General features: G+C 40.8%; 1 protein-coding gene across 1 annotated transcript; it reads left to right on the top strand.

The window, feature by feature from the left end:
• Positions 1-1,772: 1,772 nt before the first annotated feature.
• On the top strand, positions 1,773-4,864 carry Kcne5 (potassium voltage-gated channel subfamily E regulatory subunit 5). The gene has a single exon (XM_023699878.1). The coding sequence runs from the start codon at positions 1,911-1,913 to the stop codon at positions 2,340-2,342; it is 432 nt and encodes a 143-aa protein (XP_023555646.1). The 5' UTR covers positions 1,773-1,910; the 3' UTR covers positions 2,343-4,864.
• Positions 4,865-20,892: the final 16,028 nt, after the last annotated feature.

Below are 20,892 nucleotides of genomic sequence, written 5' to 3' on the forward strand. Positions count from 1 at the left end.
CACTGTAGTATAGAAGGAAGAGAAGGTAAGGCAAGGGAGAGAGCTCATGGATATGATCCATGTGTGAGGAGTGCTGTAGGTCTGAGAACAAGACCAAACTTTATAATTATAATCTTGCTGCTTAAACAATCTGAACCTTACCTTCCATTTCTGAGAATAAAAATAATGCTACCAGCTCATAAAGCTGTTGAAAAGTTTGAATTTAACTGATTACTCTTCAGGTGACAGTGAAAGAGCTCTCCCCTCCCAAATCTCTAGGTATTTGGAAGCATGTCCTAAAAGAGTATTTCACTTCAACAGTTATATCCTTAAATTGCTACTGTTTAGAAAAGTTTCCAACTGTGGTGTTTGGCATTGCCAAGTCACTTTAACAGTATTTTTCCCAGCCCCTCCAAGTTGATAGCATTGAAGCAGTGGTGAGGATCATGTGGAATGTCTAAAGCCTATGCAGTGTTTGTGAAGTGACGCTGTTTGAGATCTTGGTTACAGTGTGACGCTAAACTCACTTTAGTACATAGAAGGCTGTGGTCCCTGAGTAGGGAGTAAGCTATAGGTTGGCTGTGTGAGAGGTACCAGAAAACAATTTATAAATCCATGGCACCTTCATTTTGAGTGGTCCACAGACCAAAAGGTATACAACCAGACATCACTAACACTACTTCATTTTTTCTACCTCATTATCTACATATCAACCTTTGTTCTTTGTGAAGCTCGGTCTGTTTTCAGTTAATGTAGTTTAATAGAACTGATCTTTGTCTCAGTGCTTTGTTTTTGCTTAAAATAAGTACCTCCTATGAAAAATGGCTGCCCCAGAAGTCATCAGAGCCTAACCCTGTTAACGAGCCCTGGAGAGACCCATAGCTGTGAGCCTGCCCAACTGGAAATGAGGTTAGAATCTTTTCTAGAATTGGCTCTTTTCAGACCTCAAACATCTAGAATGTGTAGACACATACCCTTACCCATGTTCCTGTTCATCTTAGTGGAAGAACTTGGTTTCAATTCTGGGAAGATGATGTATCCCCCCAAAATCAGATTACATCATGGATGGTACACTCATGTGCTAAGATTTGTGGGCTCCCTGAAAAACTGTGATAGGGGATCAGAACAGAGATACTTCCCAAGAGCCTGATAGATAGTCACTAAACACTTTACACTCCCCTGGAGGCCCATTGTGATTGGCTTTAAACAAGTACTTACCACCTAGGCTCAGAAGTTGCCCTGAGTATGTTTAGAATAACCAGTGTTCCGCAGTCTGGGGTGCAGGTAGGATATGAGGATGAGAAAGACAGGCCAAGGTCCTTGTCTGTGGGAGTAATTCCCGTAAGATTTGGACTAGGGTGTCTCTGCTGCTGCAAGCAAGTGCGGTTTTGCTTGGGTGTCCCAGAGCAGGTCCTGTCTTGGGGGGTCAGCTGCCATATCTGGGCCAAAGCCAGGCCTGCAGGGGCAGGTGGCCAGAAATGGTAAAGAATTCTCTGTTGCAGCCCAGGGTTTTAGGCTTGGCCCCAGCAAGCTGCCCTGCCAGCCTCTGTTGCCTGGGGCCTCACACATTCCAAGCCCCCTCTGCCTCCTCCACATCTCCTCTGGCCTCCCCCGCCTCCCTTGTTGCCATTTCCTCCTTCCATCAGCTGTCCTCTTCACCACCCCCCCCCAGGGGCCAGACAGCCAGGCTCTTAGGAGGCGGCCTCAGGCAGGAGTGGGCGTGGTGGAAAAAGGGAGGAGGGAGAGGGTGAGGGTGAGGGGATAAGGAGGCCTGGCCCCGGAGTCCCCAACCACTGTTCACCGACCGCCCCAGAGGAGGGATTCGCTGCTTTCGCCATCGCGGTCTGCCGGCCTACTTGCCCTCTCGCTTCCCCTGGCTCAGCGGGAAGGTCAGCAGCGTGCTGGAGCTGCCTTGTCAGTCTCCCAAGGCCATGAATTGCAGCGATAGCCGATGGCTGCAAAACCTGTTGAGCCGCCTGCTGCTTGAGCTGCACCATCAGGGCAACACCAGTGGTCTGGTCGCTGGCTCTGACCTGAGTATGGGCATGGGGGCCGTGCCTGACACTTTCGGAGGCCGCGAGGCCACCAGCGCCAAGGGCGATGATGCTTACCTCTACATCCTGCTCATTATGATCTTCTATGCCTGCCTGGCCGGAGGCCTCATAATGGCCTATACTCGCTCCCGCAAGCTCTGCAAGGCCAAGCAGAAGCCGACCCAGACTTGCAATACCCTGCCTCAATGGGCCTCTGGTTGTGCCCTGGACACCGATGCTGAGACTGCTGCCAACTTTCTGGTGGAAGGCCACCGACTGCTCGCCCCTGAGACGCTGCCTGCCCTCACCCAGGGTGCCGAACGGGTCTAGAACCACAGCCCCAGCTCTGTAGCTTGCTGGCTCGTGCCCTCCTCATCTAGCTTATTTCTGGGTGCCACTCCTGCCCCTTCTTTCCCTTGCAGGGTTCGCCTCACCTGAGGACCAGTCAGTGACGTGAGATCAGGAGACCTTGTCCGGAAAGCCCAGGAAGAAGAACCCCTTATTTACTCCTGGCCAGTTTTTCTCTCTTCTCTTCCCACACTACCACCCCCATCCCTCATATCCAGCTGCACTAAACTGCCTCTGCTCTCTTGTCTTCAGACAGCCCTGATATGCAGTGATAGCCCACTGGGAACTGAATCCAACACGTCCAACACGGGGCATTGAACTGAAGAACTAAGTCTGTCAGAACTCTGATCTTTCTAACCGGCAGCTGCCCTGGGAGCTCACAGGGATCTCTCACACTGCAAAGCCATTGAGCTTCACTGCCAGGTCAGGATTACTGCAGCAGATTCAGCTTTTCATTGCCTTAGGAACAGAAACAGAAAATGAAGAGAGCTCAGATATCTTTTCCTTCCCTTTGTCATTCAGCAGGAACTAGTTTGAGATGGCATAGACTTAATGGAAACTGAAGTGGGAGGGGACTTAATAGAAGAGGAAGATCTATGACCTCAAATTGTGTGGTTTCTTGCCTACCTAGTTGTCATCTCACAGGTTGCTTGGCAGAGTTTTAGTAGCTTGACCTACTGCTGTGGGTAAGGATAACAGGTGTATTACCCCAAAACTTCTAAATGCATTCCCTATATTAAGTTGTCAGTGTCAGCTCCATCCATGGAACATGAGAGCCCAAGATCCCCTGCTCTGTAACCTTGGGGAATGTATAAGGCAGGTAATAAATGTAGTTTAAACAATAACCTGTGACTCTTTTCTCAAACACCCCAGCCTTGAGACTCAGCTCTATATAAGGAATCTTTCTTTGTTTTTGGAAATGGTATTTGGATTTGGGAGTTGAGTTGTTGTGATATCTGTATTCATATGACCAGATCCAATATGATGTGAAGAATTGTAGGTGAAAAAAAGGTTTAAGGTGGGTGTGTACCTATAGTCCTAGCTGCTTGGGAGTTGAGGTAGGAAGATTCCTTGAACCCAGGTGCTGAAAAAAAAAGTTAATATAGCTAAATGAATTAATTTTATTGCAAGTATTTCAAAAGTTATACCTGCTTTGTTACTTCATCTGTTTAATTCTGAAGCCCTCTCAAATATGAACACAAAACAAAGATACCTACTTTCCTTTTTAAGTTTTCAGGATGCATTGAAAACAACAGAACAGAAAAGAAAAGTTTCCCAGGATCATTTTTATTAGTTTTTATAAAAGCTAATTTTTAATATTTTGGTTTCTTGAGACGGTGTCTAGGTATATAGCTCAGGTTGCCCTGGAACTCATGACAACCTTCCTACCTTAGCAAGTTTCAGTCTAAAGGTAGCCCCATCTCCTTAAAGGATGGGCCAGGGACTGGCCAGCCATGCAAAGGAAAGACAGCGTGAGAAAAAATGCAGTAATAGCCATGTCAGGGAAGCCTGGGGGATGGGGAAAGAGTGCTGGGGGGATGGGAAACAGTGCCTAGCCCTTGCCTTAAGTATAGCGCTATTGCTCATTTATTTTATATAACTGGGGACACAAAGTTATTTTGATAATGAACCATACTCCCTTATTTAGGTGTTGAAATATTGTAAATATATTTCTAAAATTTTTCTATAGATATTTAAAATGTTTTTAGCCCAGATTAAAGGAGCTGGGAATACTTGGGACAATACCATAAAGAAGCATTGGTACCACACATCTGTGGGAAAGGAATACCATGGCAAAATGTTCTTGCTTTAGAAAACACTTCAACCTTTATTATGATGACTTCATGTACCCATTAAAAACTTGTAACCGGAGCAGCTATAGAAAGCTCCTCATGAGAGCAGTGAACCGGCCTGGAAGAGAACAATTTGTTTTACTGGCCAATTGCTTTTTCAACTACTTTCATAGTTGAACCGTGCCCCAGATAATGAAGCTTCCCAGAAGCCTGGGCACTTAACGGTCTCCCAGCCACTGGGCTGTCAACAGCATTCATGTGATCACTTTGTGATAAGTACAAGATAAATAGAAGAAAGAAAAAAGCTGTATGCTTGGCCAACCCCCCGTTTTGTTAAAGTTTTCCTAAATTGCATGGGCTGATAGGCAAATAGGGAAGATATTAGCTATGTCCTTAATATGATTTCAAACAACATTCTAATAAATTAGAGTGAGTTTCTTTACACTCCATGTAGCAGTCTTTTACTATACTCTGCATATCAGATCCTATTTCCATTCAGATTTGGACCTTTGCTCTCTAGTAACCATGAAACAGAAGGGAGACCATGTTTCCCTGCTTCTAACTTGAGACTTTCAACAAAGGGATGAGGAAATGATTTGAGTTCAACTGTCTGGAAGTGCTCACCAACAGTATAAAGTAGGCCCGAGATCGTAGCTTAGCGATAGAGTACTAGCCTAGCATGGAGGAAGGCCTGGGTTCAAGCTCAAGTACCATAAAAAATGTTTGAAATGAACAGAAGCTTTCTTTCCATTATGAACATATTTTTGTATTGCCAATTTTACTTTTGTAGAAGGATATAAATGGAGTCTTGCATTTAATTCTGGTTACCATCTTCTTTCCAATTTGCTGTGCTTTTATGAACCCAAGGTCTGCAGATAATTTGTATCAGCAAAGAGAATAAGGTCTGAGCTGCTTTCCAAACAATCTTACCTAGTGACTAAATAAAATACACTGTGGTGCTGTGAAGAGAGCTTAGGTCCAGGAAGCAGGGAAGCTTGTTTCCAGCCCTTGCTCTGCCAGTGAATGGGCTTTGTTTCTGTGTGAGACACGCTGAACCTCTCTGGGCTGCAATCTCCACAGCTGTGGGGATTTAAGAATCACCTGAGATTGCTTATGAGAAATTACTGAGAGAAGCATAACACTTATGAGTATACATGGTATTACGTTATATTTTCCTTTTTCCTCCTTGAGGGGAAACCTTGGGCAGTTAGGTAGGGGAAATGAAGAGAAAACTTTCCACTATGGAGAATATACTGTTATTGAGTGAAGAAGATTGCTAATGCTGTACTTGAGGACTAACTTCCTGATTTCTGAGAGTTTTTTCCTCATTCTCAGAATCTTAGCTGACTAGAAAAGTACACACAACTGTCTGTCTTCCTCTAATTCCCTTTGCCTTCAGGCCCATGGTTCACTTTTTAAAAATATTATGACAAGCCATGCATTGGCAGTATACATTTGCAATCCTAGATCCATGGGAGGCTGAGGCAGGAAGATCACTTTACCCAAAATAATTTGAGGCCAGCCTGGTCACCATAGTGAGATGTTCCCATGTCAAAAGAAATGTTACAATAATGTTATATTTACAGGGCCTCACTGGGACTGTAGTCAAGGATATTTTTCTTTTAAACAAAAATCAATAAAATAGAGTTTCAAAAACAGGCTAGTAGATAAGAACAATAATCAATACATTACATATTTTTTCTTTATATTAGTTATTCAGAGTACAAGATATAGGTAAAAAGTATTTTAATAATACAGTTCCTCAGGGATTGGTGTCAGGGATTAGAGAAGAGAATGAGGGCAAGAATCAGGTTCTGTGGGTTTTGTAAGAGCAGCAGGAGGAAGGGAAAGGAAGAGAAGGGAGGGGGGGAGGGGAGGGACAGCTGACAAAATACAATTACATCAGTATCCAGTCTAGATAAACCGAAAAATAGCCTTAGTGAAAATGTTGGATGGGAAGTCACGGTTTAGATCTTCTGTTACTTAACCCGCAGTCTAACAAGACTATGTGATTAAGGCAACTCTGCCTTCTGTGCCTTAGGGCAAGGAAACAGGTGGCCCTATCAGTGCTACATCAGCAGTGTTTTTAAGGGCCGACAGAGTAATAAGCAAAGTTAAAAGAGGGGCTTGAGTCTTTCTCTGATGAGAGTGCAGTCGAAGTAGAAGATACCCGAGTTATACGTCTAAAAATGTGGTGAAATACACATAATGTGAAATGTATCATCTTAGTCATTTTTTTTCACAATAATGGGGATAAGGATCACTGAGATACATGCCAAAGCATTTTTAAGTGTTTTCCTTTTGAGACAGGGTCATGCGAAGTTTCTTGCTGAACTTAAACTTGCAGTCCTCCTGCCTCAGCTTCCACATAGCTTGGATTACAAGCATGTGCCACCACACATGGATTTATCATAGTCATTTAAAATATATAGTTATGGACAGTTAAATATACTCAAGTTATTGTGCCACAGTGCCCTTTTTATGTAAGTTAGAGAAAAAGGCAAACAGCTAAAATATATAAAGTTTCTGAGTTGCCTGACAGGATACCCCTGGCAAGAGTATTCGCATTTTATAACAAATCACTTAGGCCAATCTAAAGATGAAACTCAGAGAAAGAATATTTTATGGTGGGTTTGATTGGGATACAGAAGGAGAAATAACTTGAGATGTTTACATATGTTGAAGAGAGTAAAAATGGGAATATCCTAGACTCTCTACAACTCATCACATTATTCTCACTGCCAGATGCTCTTAGAAACCTGGGCAAACCTAGGGTATCTGAGGACAACTGGATTGCAGTCATTCAAATTTATCAGATAGCTACATACCTGACTTACAAGATTGTCCATTTGTGGCAATGCTTCAGATCCTTGGAAGGAGAAAGGGCCTCCCTTTGGCTGTTTTTAGTATCTATATGTGAGCTAGTAGGGACTGTACTTTGGTAGGCCTGGCAAGAGAAAGAATGGGGACAATCAACCTGTTTCTTGCCCCACCCCTCATGGCGTCAGTTCTCTAGGGGCATTGTCATATGAGATTGGTATTTATTTCATTTTGCTCCTTTCTGTCACTCTCAGTTTCAGTAGTCCAAATTGGTTCATTTTCCATTGCTGGGACCTAGGGATCTTATTCATTTGCATGTAGCCTGCCATTCATCCCAGCGATGACACAGTGATATTTCTTTAATGGTGGTATAAAGACACTTCAGTTAAGCGCAAAGATATGAAGGGTGATCTTTTCTTTAAATCTACTACTTCTGGGAATGTTCAGAAGACTTTCATCCATCAAAATTGCACCTGCAGGGGGCCAGGGAGATGGCTCAGTAGAATAAGCGCTTGCGTGGCAAGCGCAAGGGCCTGAGTTCATTCCCCTGTTCTGCCAAAAAAAAAAAGAAAAAAGAAAAGAAAAAAGAACTGCACCTGCATTTCCATGTAAGTCTCCTAGACTGGGGAATTGGAGGGAAATGCACACAGGAAGAAGAGTAGGCACAAAGATAAAGAAACCCTCATCCTACTCCCCATTTAGTCCTCCATCCACTGACAGGATCCTTTCACAAGTAGGAAGATCCGAGCAGAATGGCTGAGAAGTGTAAAGCAAGAACTACAAAGATGGTTCCCCGGAGCTGTGATGGTGTAAGTCTAATCCTTTTCCTGCCATCTACCTATAAGTGCACCATAAAGCAAAGCCATAGCCAAGGAAGTACTACTCAGAGCTAGGTGTTCTGGCATCAGCTGGGTCAGTCTCCACACTGTGTTCTGAGTAACTGGAAGAATCCTTCAGAAGTTTAAATTTTTCAGTCCAGGGGTTGGTTAATTCAAGAGCCCATACCCTTTGATTCTTTCATCATCCACTAAAGTAGAACGGTGTAGGGTCTAGCAGCAGACTGCCAGTGTCCATATCTCTAGGCTGTTTTTCACCATTTGGGTGATATTACTTCCCTCTCTGGGTTTGTTACGAAGATTGAGTGGTTAACATAGTGTCTGGTTCAGGGTAAAGTTTAGTATTCTGTGCTTTTTTCTTGTCATGATAAGACCAAATTTTCCAAGGTCATCAGCTTTTTTCTCAGTTTTATCATTCTGGTCAACACACAAATTGTGTTAATCTGGGTCACTTTAAAAATACCTCTGTTGGAATTGGGGATATAGCTCAATGGCACAGCATCTACCTGGCAGGAGTGAGGTCCTGAGTTTGACTCTAGTACAAAGCAAAACAACCTCTTGGTTTCCTTCTAATCTTTTTTTTAAGTTTTAATCTTTTTTAAATTTTTATTTTTAAAGTGTTTTCATTTTGTGTATTTGGTGTAGGGTCTCACTATGCAGCTAGGATTCATAGTAATCCCCCCCGTTTCAGCTTCCCTAGCACTGTGATTACAGGTGTGCACCACCCTACCCAGACTCGGTCATTGGCTCAGCATGCCCAGGGGGTGGTGCTGGCATGGTATGCAGGATTGGGAATCAAACCCTGGTCCCTGAGCTTGCCAAAGCAGGCGCTTAGCCTGCTGAGCTATCTTGCTGGCCCTTTTAAAAAATTTCTTATGATGCTGAGGATTGAACCTGGGGCCTAGTACATGCTGGGAAAGTGTTCTACCACTAAGCCACAGTCACACAGCCCCCTTCTGCCTTGTTTGAGTCTACACTTTGGTTCATTACCTTTCTGTCTTATATCAGACCAGTGCTACTGGTTTCCTATGTTCAGCCCACCAATGAAACTGCCAAATCTAATGCTTTTCAGTTTTTATTTTTTGTGACTACTCAGCAGTATTTAGTGGAGTTGACCACTCCTTCCTTGACGCTTTTCTCTGACTTCCATATCCTACCAGTCTCTTGTATATATCTTTATTCATTTGCCTGTTTCATTTTCCATTTTATTTGCTGGTTCCTCTACATTTCTTCAAGGTCTCAGTGTTGAGCTACCCATGGCTCTACCCTGTGATATCTCCTTTCCTCTATTGTAATCTTTTTTTCTTGTGATATCAAGTAAGCCCAACATGCTAAATGTCAGCCTCACTTATAAATACAGTCATCACAATAATTATCCCCAAATTAATATGTTCCTGAAACTCCGATGCTGGATTCCAAACTGACATGCCTAGCTGTCTACTTGAGCATCTAAACTTGTCTTAAGGTTAACACATTCAAATCAATTTTTGAGTTCTTTCAAAATTTCCTATTCTACTTGAAAAAAAAAGTAACGTTTTAACATCTAAGAATTGCTAGGACACTTAAATCTAGGCCTCATTCTGGTGAGAACCTAGCCTGATGTTCATTGGTAAGGCATATTATTTTCCTATTGGACAGAAAATTTCACAGGACACTATCATCAGACAGGTTTAATGACAAGACAAAACATGTCTCCATAACATGATGAAGTGAGACAAAACAAGACCCTTTTCACAATGTTATCAAAGCAGAGAGCAAAACAAATTACTGTGAAGCTCACAAAGTGCCAAACATCCTCCTTTCCAGTAATTGCCTCTTCTCCAAAAATACAGCTTCCATTTTGCTCTCACTCTAGATAAGAGCATTAATGTACTCAATCATAGAATTACCTTCACTTCCTGATAGTTCACATTTTGGATAAGGTACTACCACCAGCCATCTACTTCCTCATGTGAAAACAAGAGTCACATTGATTCTGCCCTTTCTCTTATGCTCTCCCATCCAATCTAGAGGATAAATTCCTCCCATTCTGTTTCCAAAAGGAGCTCTACATATGATGATGTCTCATTATTTCTGCCACCTGTACCACCATACTCTGTACTGCCACCATTTTTTACCTTTTACATAATGATAGAGCAAAATTAGAGCATAAATCAGTTCATGTCCTTTCTCTACTTAAGACTTTCCATTATGTTATCTATAACACTGTAAGGCAATCTCTTTTGTTTATCTTGGTCTATGAGGCCACAGGATTTGATGCTTGTCAACTTCCCCAAATATCATCTCCTGATATAGTAGTTTTCTATGTCTATGATTTCACTTTCTGTAGCTTTAGTTATTGGTAGTGAACTACAGTCTGCAAATATTAACTTGAAATTTCAAAACATAAGCAATTAAGTTTTAAATTATGCACTTTTCAGAGCAGCATGATGAAAATTTGTGCCTTTGCAGTTTACTCCACCCAGGATGTAAATAACCCTTTTTGTCCAGTGTATTCATACTGTATGTTACCTGTGTCATTGGTACCTTAATAGCAGTGTTGCTTAGCAGATCAGTTATGACACAATGTCACAGTATCACAGTGTTTGTGTTCAAGTAACTCTATTGTGTGTACAGTCGTCTGAGTGTAAAGGTAGTGGTACTGATGACTTGTATGTAGATAATGACTATTCATTATCTTCAAAAGTTTCCTTATATGGGGTTGGGGAGATGGCTCAGTAGACTGAGCACTTACTTGGCAAGCGCAAGGGCCTGAGTTCAATCCCCAGTCCTGCAAAAAAGAAAAAAAAAGTTTCCTTATGATCTTCGTGCTTCTTTCTTGCTGATGCAAACAATTCATGATCTACTTTTTCTGTTTATAGATTAATTTGCACTGTATGTTACATGTGCCCCGCAGACAAACAGGGCCTACCCTTCTTTTTCCCTCTTGCTTACTAAACTCAAGGGAAACTGGTCTCTTTACTGTTCCTTGAACATATTATGCCATTTCTTGCCTCAAAGCCTTTACATGTTCTGTTTCCTCAACCTACAATCTTCTTCCTCTATATCTTCTTGTGGCTGCTTCCTTTACAGCATTTCGGTCTCAGCTCAGATGCTTCTTCCTCCAGGCTTCTCTCAATCATCCTGTCTACAGTTACTCCTTTGTTTGTTCTTCATGAAGTACACTCTATGCCCTGTATAAATTTACTCCATAGGAGGGAGCACTATTTAAAATGATAGTCTTTATTTATTTACTAGTTTACTGTTAATCTCTGTTATGTAAGTTCTAAATTTCATAAAGGCAAGGATTTTGTAAAGTCAATTTTAAAATATGTTTACTTTGTATAACTTTTGAGGGCTAGTAAACATAAAGTGTATACATTTAAAATATATGATTTATTTGTTTTTACTAGATGGATATACCTGTGAAACCATCATCAAAAACAAAATAATAAAACTATTCATTATCTTCAAAAGTTTCCTTATGATCTTTGTGCTTCCCTCTTGCTGATGCAAACAATTCATGATCTACTTTTTCTGTTTATAGATTAATTTGCATTTTGTATAATTTTACACAAATATAATCATGCAGTATGTACTTCTTTTACTCAGTATACTGATTTTGAGATTTATTTATATTTTTGCATGTTTGTTGGTAGTTTACTTTTTCTTGTCATTGAGAAATTGCAGGGATGTACCACAACCAACATGTGTTCGTCACAGGGATTTTGTCCACATTTTTTTTCACCCATCCCCCATGACCAGACACTTGAATAATATGTATACAGTATGTAGTGGCTAAGTGTCTGTTGAAAAAATAAATGAAATTCTTTTGCTTGCCAGTCTTTGGAAATTTTCATGTCCTGTGCCATCTCTAGAATCCTTCACTATCCTACCTTCATCCATGCCTGCCTTTCTAATTTGCAGTCCTGACTGACCCCTGAAAGGGGACTGTTTTCATGTTTGGCTCATTGGAGAAACCTTGCTCATCAGGTTCCCTGCCAAAGCTACTCTCTACCCAAAGGGCCCCATCTGGCTGTTCAAGAGTCCATTCATTCCTTCCTTGCTGACTCCCTATCACATTCCCTACAGCAGCTGCTCCAAATTTCCTGCCATCTCCTCAAGGTCCCAGTCCCAACCCTCCCCCTCATTCTCAGGAGATGATTTCACCTCCTTCATTGCTGAGGAGATTGATGCTAACGTACAGGAGCTTCTTTGGCTTCCATCTGATCCATTTCCACCCAGCCATTTCAAACGCTTCTGGCTTTCAGTAAGATGTGTTGGTTCACCTTGCCAAAGTTAAGCTCTTCACTGGTGTAGGTGATCCTAGCCCCAACATTAACGATATTAATAACATTAACAGAAAAAGAGAAAACTTACTTAGCTCCTACAGTGAACTAGATATTGAACTAAACAATGAAAAAACAACTGTGACATTTATTGTAAAACCACGCCATTAACACGTAAAATCTGTTTTCTAATCTGAAACAAAAGGATTGCAAAAATATTCAATCAATTGTCCACATTTGTGGGGTAGCATCCACAGGTTCAAAAATTGTGGATCAAAAACATTTGAAAAAATAATTTCATCCTTACTGAACACATACAGGACTTTTGCTTGTCACTTCTGAATAATACAGTACAACAACTATTTGCATTGCATTAGGTGCTTTAGGTAATCTAGAGTTGATTTAAAGACTATGGCAGGATGTGCATATGTAATATACAAATATCATAACATTTTACAAAAGAGATTTGAGCATTTAAAGATTATCATATCTACAGGGGGCCTGAAACTAATTCCTCAAAGATGTAGACAGTGATTCTAGTTACATGGCTCGCTCCCTTAATTTTTTCAGGAATCTGCTCAAATTCCACTTCTTCGAAGAGTACTAAACACTCTACCTGCATTATTTAATTTAATCCTGACAGCAAAATATTAGGATAGTATAATTTTTATGAGATCAGGAGATGACATTGAGGACCAGAAAGGCTAAGTAACTTACTTTAGGTTATACTGCTGGTAAGTGATGGATCTAGCATTTGAGCTGGAACCTAAACCTAGAGCTCTCCTTTTCTTCTTTTCTCTCTCTATTCTATTCTCCTCTCCTCTCTCTTCTCTTCTCCCTTCTTTCTCTTCTTTTTCTCTATCTCCTTTTTCTCCTCTTTCTCTTTTCGCTCTTCTGTCTTTCCTTTTGCTTGAAATTTAAAAAGTTATTTTAATCATTTCCTCAATGTGTGCCAAATAATCATTATTTCACAAAAAGCAGCTGTTAACAAAAGTACAAGGAGAGATACTAGGGAAATCATGAAAACTATTACCAAAACAATGTGTTTGAACTACATTCTGTAAGTCAGTGATTCTAAAGTTTTAATAAGCACTGTTTGTGTTATTTGTTAAGAGGGTGGATTTCTGGGCTCTGCCCTCAGACACACTGTATCAATAACTCTGTGGGCAGGCAAAATCTGTGGGCAGGCAAAATCTAAAGCATAAAGACAGTTTCAGACTCTATGACAGCATTACAGAGCGGAGATGACAGTGTCTTGGACTCTGATGGTGGTAATGGTAGTGGAGAGTCATATCAGAGTTTTAAAAATTGTAGTAAAATACACATAACATAAAAATTACCATTGTAAGTACTTTAAAGTAAGTCATTTAATGTCTTGGAGCTTCAGATTCCCTATGTAAGAACAAGGTTTCCCTACCTCAGAGGGTTAGTCAGATGAAAGATAGGAAATACACCCTGAGAGAGCCAGCACACGATTAGTTATTGTTATGCATTGCTCAGTAAATGCTAGTGAATAAAACTCAGTGATCTTGAGTATTCAGGAAGCTCCCAAACCCATCTGCACAGGATCTTTGTGATCTGTGATGAGTGGGCTGGAGTTTTTAGCTCCTGTAAATAGGATTGGTCACCTCAGACTGGAGCGAAGTAGTGAGGGTTAACCTCAAACTCAGATAGTTTAAGGCCAAAGACACTACTTCCCTGTACAGTAACATGAGTATTATGGCTGTGTCTAGATGTCCCCCCAAATCCTCATGTAGGCATAGGTGGGGCTTTTTTAGAGGTGGCTGGATTAGAGTGTGTGATGCTGGAATTCATTCATAGTGCAATGCTAGGATCAAGGGCATTAGGATTAAGGGTGTGAGTGCTACCCAGGCTAAGTAGTGTACACAAGATATAAGGGATAGAAAGAGCCATAGTCTTTTCCTTACTTGTTTTGTTATCTTCTGTACTCCATGAACTCTTTCTCATCTGTGATGCCCCTCTGCCACAGCAACTTGCTTTGGATCTAGCTGATTATGGATTGAAACCTCTACAAACTGTGAGCTAAATAAACTTCTCCTTCTTTAACTTCGGTTGTTGAGTATTTTGTCTCATCAACAAGAGAGAAGCACCTAAGAAACTGAAAGCCTGATGCTTCTTGACATTAGATGTTGGAAGGTATTTCTCAATTATGAGATAGTAAATTCCTTTTCTTCTGTCTTCTGTCTTCTTCACCTCCTCCTCCTCCATCTCCTTCTCTCACTTGAAAGCTTCCATAAATATCAAATAAATGTTGCATCTTACAAAACGAAAATATGATGGAATTTCTGCAGTGTCAAAATGCCCCTGAATGTTACTGAAATTTTCCTTCAGGATTCAGACATCGCTTAAGATTCTTGCAAGACCAAAAAGATAAGCAGTATCTACTGTTCAGATTTGTATGATTACAACTTGAAGAAAATTTTCGAAAATTTGCCTTGACCCTGAGTCATTCCAGAAATTTGCTTTTATTTACTTAAAAAAGTCTTCCTGCTTCCTACTTCTTTTTAAATTATAGTAGTTCAGAGAAAATGCTCAAATAGTCCTCTCTGGGCAACATGTTGTCCCTGGCTCTTAGGGGCTTCCATTCAAAAGCAACTTACACAGAAAGGCATATTTTCTTCTCCTATGCATTTTTCCTCCCCATTCTAGTCAGTTTTTGTCTCTCTACTCTTCTTCTCCTTTCCCTTGAGTTTGTAGAGAGATAACCCATAATTATATTCTTTCCTTCTCTCTCACCTTGATAGCCAAGAAACTGACTGCCAATTGGAATGATTTCCTTCCCATTGTGGTGTTACTGCCTTGTATGTGTCTACTGATACTCATCAGAGCTTTCTTAAATGGAAGTCTGTTTCAGTAACCCCCCATACATAAAGCAAATTTTTAAGAGTATAGCAGAGGTTTATACAGTGGATATATGATAGCCTGCAACTGAGTCCTATCAACTGATCAGAACCCGGTCCTAGGCCTCAATGATAAAACTTTGTTCTTACCTATTTAGAGGAAAATAACTCTTTGCCAATCCTAGGCTCTAGTCCAAATAAAATTGGTCCTCTGTGTTGGTAAGTTCTATATCCACATATTGAATAACCTGAGAATCTAAAATATTTTTAAAATACTGTGTCTGAGGGCCAGCCAAATACCTCAGCAGATTAAAGCACATACAAGTAGGTCCAGGGGGCCAAGATTCAATCCCTGAGCCTGCCCTGCCAGCCCTGCCCCTGGGGCATGCTGAGATACAATTGAGACTGGGTGTGGTGGTATGAGCCTGTAAACCCAGCTCTCGGGAGGCTATAAATAGGCGGATCACTGAGTCTGATCTAGCAGTGAGACCCTGAACACCTTGTAGACCCTTTCCTAAAATACAAATAAATAAATAATAAAATATTGTGTCTATACTGAACATGTATAGATATTTCTCCTTATCTTTGTTTCCTACACAATATAGTACAACTATTTACATAGTGTTTACATTTTCTTAGGTGTAACAAATAATCTATCCAGAAGGACATAGGCAGGTTATATGCAAATATTATACCATTTTATGTAAGGAATTTGAGTATGGACAGATTTGGATTCTGGATACCTCCAAGGATACTAAGGGATGGTTGTACAATGAGACAGAAGCAGACTCTCATCATGTTCATTCCTATGGGTAGGAAAAAGCCAGTTCTCAGTCCATGTTCAAAATGCAATGATCATTCTTCACGAAAGAAGAAAGGATGTCTTAGAGAGTGTACTCTGCCTGTGGAGATTTTCTGAGTGATTGTGTATGAGCTTGTAAGCCACAAAGACCTCCGGGCCCTGCTAGCCAGTGACTATATGTGTTCTCAAATTCCTACACCTTTCCTTCCCTCAGATGTTCAAGATAAGAAACTGCCTCACTCAGAGTGCCCCTCTTATTTCTGAGGGTTCTCCTGCATGATGCCTCTCATATGCATATGTTAATGGACCTTTAAGTTAAAATTACTACTTTGTTCTTTTTCTTGTACTCCAAAATTTGGTGTTCACATTGGCTATTGTTGCTGAGTGTGGTAGTTAAGAGAATGTGGGTGCCAGTGCCTAAGGAGCTATTTGGCACTATTTGGTCCTCTGGAAGCCACAGGAGAGCTATTATGGACAAGCAAGACAAACCATCCTAACCCTAATTCTCTTCCACATTGGTTCAGTGGGGTTCAAAGCCAGGCCATCCTATGTCTGGAGTCTCATCAAGGTGTGAGCACATTGTTCTGTCAGCCTCTTGGTCTCTGCACTCACCTAGAAGCTCACAGAGTCTCTTAGTTTCTGGCTCCTCTTCTCACTAGAGTGGCTTAAACCCAAATGCAATGGGCCAGAGGAGGAGCAGGAGCTATACCAGTTTCTCAACTCAATCTCTCCTCGGCTAAAACCCTACTTCCTCACCATGCAGCGCTGTCTCCTCTACAACAAGCAATATCTATATCTATATCTGTAATATTTTTCATTCTTTCTAGACAGATGTGTAGCAGCTTGGCAACACATATGCAGAACCTCAGGCCTCTCCATTTCCAGACAGCTCTTGCTTTTACAGTTGTATAAACAGAAGGAACAACTTGTCAGAGGACCTAGGGCTGTAGAAGCATGTTTGTGTTCACTTTTGTTTCTTAAAAAGAATGCTTGAACATGTTTAACTATTGAAAGGAGAGCCAAAAAAGATGGAGAGGATAAAGACATGGGAATAGGGAGGGATAACAGCTGGTGTCATGTCTCAGTGGAGAACAAAAGGGAGGACTTCTTTCCTTACTCTTTTGGACAAGAAGGAGAAAGCATTAGGTGAGTACCAACCAATTTAAGATTTGTGGGGGAGGAAGTGGAGCATGCTCATCTGAAAAGCTATTTTGTACATGGAATGAGAGAGGAAAGGTAAGAGAAGTTGATGAGAGGCAAGATGAAAATGAAAATTAGAAACTGTTATTGTAAGGTTTGAATAAGCTCATTACAAAACCAAAAATTTCTGTGGCAGCAATAAGGACCCAATCAAGATTGGTCACTATGAGTCACCAGTATACAACAGTAAGTCCAATTGTATGTTTTTCTGGGTACAAATTGGATGTTTCTCCGGGTCCTAATTAGACATTTCTCCAGCAGGGCTTAGCAGCAAGTAGGAATGAAGAAAAGATTTCCATTCTCTAAAGAGGAAAGAAACCTCTCTGCTGTTCTCTGTAATGGAAAAGGAGGTAAGCTAAGGGTGAGTCTGTCTGGGTTCATGTCGCCATTCCATCATCGTCTGTACAACCACAGGGTAGCTAACATAACCTTTCTGTGTCATTCTACCTGCAAAGGCTGGTATGAGAACAGTACCACAAAAGGAGAATGGCAAATGCCACATGCAAGTCATGAACATGTCTAAACCAAAAAGAAAAGAAAATGTCAAAACTGATGAAAATTCAAAAGGTCTCTATCATAAGTGCTTTAGAACAAACTGCAAAAAAAATTTTTAACACATGCTACAAAGGGCTTATCATACAAAAGTGTTTTACAAATCTAAAACAAAATGGAAAAACAGGTAAGATGAATGAGTAGGCAACTAACAAGAAATTCCAAAGAGCCAATAAACATAAAAATGATGTTTAACAAAGGGCCTGCCAGGTCCTGAGTTCAATCCCCGGTACAGAAAAAAAAAAAGATTTAACATAAAGATGATATTAAAATTGATATTCAAGTCCAAATTAAGACAGGCTGTAATTATTTTTTCATATCTCTCAGATTTATAAAAGTTAAAGCAAAATTGTATGATAAGCCCTTTGTAGCATGTGTTAAAAATTTTTTTCAGTGTGGTGAAAATATGGTGAACCAAGTGTTCTCACCCACTGTTGATAGGTGTGTACATAGCTACAATACTGCTAGGCCAGAGATTCTATTTCTAGCAATTTATCCTACAGATACACACAGGCAAATACACAAGGAGATGTGAAAAGATATATCTACTTTACCTTCAAAGTAAGTTGCTGACATTAATACATTTTCTCCCAAAATTATTTATTAGATTTCCATATTTGTTTATGTTTCTCTTTTTTGTGATACAATGAGCAGGCAATGATCTAAAGTGAATGATTCAACAGGTTTTGGCAAGTAGATGTACTTCTGTAGCTCCAAACTGTGTGAAGACATAGAACATTATCATCACCCAAGAAATTTCCCATATGTCTAGCCCTACCACAAGCCATTCTGTAATTTTGAAAATATTTAAATGAACTTCTAATTTTAGAATAGTTTTAAATTTATAAATAAAATTCAAGACAGTAACAAAGTCACTATGTATTACACATTTAATTTTCCATATTGTTGTATCATGTCACTAAGGTACATTTGTTAGAACCAAGGAGCCACTACTCATATATTAATAACTGCTGTCCATAGTATTTGAGATTTTACTAGTTTTTCCCTAATGCATCCTTTCTGTTGCAAGATACCATCAAGAATATTACCATACATTTAGTTGTCATGTCTCCTTAGTCTTCTCTGGCTATGATAGTTTTCCAAATTTTCCTTAATTTTTATGATCTTGTAAATTTTGAGGAATATGATTTAACGTATTTTCTTTCTTTTTTTATGTATTTAGGACAGGGTCTACACGGTATTCAGGGTCTCACTATGAGATGGGACTCATAGTGATCTGTCTGTTTACAGCCTCCCAAGCACTAGGATTACAGGCACTTACCACCACGCCCAGTCTCAATCACCATCTCAGCCCACCATGGGGGCGGGGCCAGCACAAAAGGCCCGGGGATTGAACCCCCAACAATTTAACATATTTTACAGACTGTCCCCCAGTTTAGGCTTCTCTGATTTTTTTTAATGAGTACATTGTTGTTTTGTGAATTTTTAATATTTATAGTAACTATATCTAATTTGTAGTTAGACAATAAAACTACATATTATAAAGGTATGAAGGTGAATAAACTGAAAAGCATGTGTAGTTTGAGCAACTTGGAGAAAACTCATGTGAAGGAGGAAAGTGATGATTGCTTACAGTGGCCCAGGCTAGCCCTGTGCAGACACATCCTGCAGTGACTATAACCTGCCTGACAAGGCACGGAGACAACCAGCACAAGGACAGGGGAGGGAGAGTCCCCAAGAGGGACTGAAATGTTTCCCTAACAAATGACTCCTAAATCAAGAAGCTTTTCTAATCTTGAAGAGTTGACTATTCAGCATCTCATCGAGTAAGAATTCCTCACCACTGTCTGCTAAGACAGTGATTGGAAGCTGGATAGTGAGACTAGTTCTGCGAATGCCCAAGCATGAGCACAGTCTCAGCTCTGGGTCTATTTTGGGAACATTTGCACATATTTTGCAGCATCATATTTATACTTTGGGAAAACAAGAAAAGGTCCAAAGAAATAGTCCTTGACTTCTCCCTTATGCTTTACATTTTCAGCTATAGCACAGCATATTTCAGAGATAAGAGGTAGAGATTATCTGGAAAACCTTTATAACCCTTGGCCATGTGTAGGGGCTAGACCTGGATTTTAAAGAGCAAGTATTTATTATTCTGGGTTAATGGGGTCAGAGAGGGATCAAGCCAGTGAAATGTGAGAGAATCAATGTGCGGAATGCTTGACAATAGTACATTCACACATTTCACAGAGGAAGGAGGGTAGGGTTACACCCAGCAACTGCAAATGCTTGATTAAGAAAACCAACCTTATGCATTTGCTGTTTGCTGCCTGCTCTGAGCACCCTGTAGGGGCTGACAAGAGGGTCAATTCTCTTTAGGTGTTTGTCTGTAACTCAGAACTGACCCCCAACTCCTCTGGCTCCCCACCTCAGGTTCCACATGAACTTGGAATCCTGGAAGTTTGGGCAAGAGGCCTTGTTCTCCAAGTGAAGGTGTGCCCCAAGGGAATGTAAGCATGTCTGTGTGTGTTGGGAGGGGAAGACAGGCCCACAGCCAGCTGGTGGAAAATGAGCAAACAGCTGGAGACACTCCAAGGCAAGACAGAATTTTAGATCCGGCACTGGTGGGGGCAGGAAGAAGGGATAAGGAAGACTGGAAATAGTGGAAAGAGATGGTGGAATCCCAGAAGCACTGCAGCTTTCAAAGCTCAGCACCTGGCTTAAGGCTCTGCATATAAATGACGTATTAATTAGTGTTAAATGATAACTAAAATTCATCAAGCACTTCACATTTTTCTAGGCCCTATGCTTTGTATGTATTATAATTTATAATTGCTTAAGGCCATGTGGGAGAGTCATAATATTTGTTACCATTTTACAAATAAGATACTGAATTCTAGAGAGGTCAAGTAACTTGTTGAAGGTCACAATGAACAAGAAGCAAAATTAGGATTTGAACTCAAAGACTGTGTGCTCAACTTCTGACATGAGAGGCCTCAGCATAGAAGGTGACAGGTGGCAGGTTGATGAGGCTAATTTCCTGCTTTATGTCTCTAGCTCTGCACTCTTTCTTCTCAGAGCCCAGGCTCCCCATCTTGCCAGTAATATTCCTTCCCATCTTCAGTGGGTAGGCCTTGGCAATCCCCAGTGCAGAAAGGAGCCTTATACTGGATCCACTTTAAAGGCAGGACATGTAGGAATCCCAGTAGACATTGCTAGCCTGTCTTGCTGTCCTGTACCCATCCCCTGTGATCCCTTAGGCTTCCTTGCTCTCTGCTTCACATTCTCACCTTCCTGCCATAAGAGGTACTTGCTGCTTTTGAGCTTAATGGCTTAAATGGTGGGTAGAACAGCCTAAACTTCCATAGGGATGCCTCTAGAAAGCTGGCTACTGCAAGCCTGCAAACCCCCTGCCTGTCTTGTCTTCTCTTCTTTTTGT

This window comes from Octodon degus, unplaced genomic scaffold, assembly GCF_000260255.1.
Source record: "Octodon degus isolate 3935 unplaced genomic scaffold, OctDeg1.0 scaffold00117, whole genome shotgun sequence".
Classification (NCBI taxonomy): Eukaryota; Metazoa; Chordata; class Mammalia; order Rodentia; family Octodontidae; genus Octodon; species Octodon degus.

Coding starts and splice junctions, on each gene's coding strand:
- Kcne5 (XM_023699878.1), top strand. CDS start 1,911: ATGAATTGCAGCGATAGCCGATGGCTGCAAAACCTGTTGAGCCGCCTG.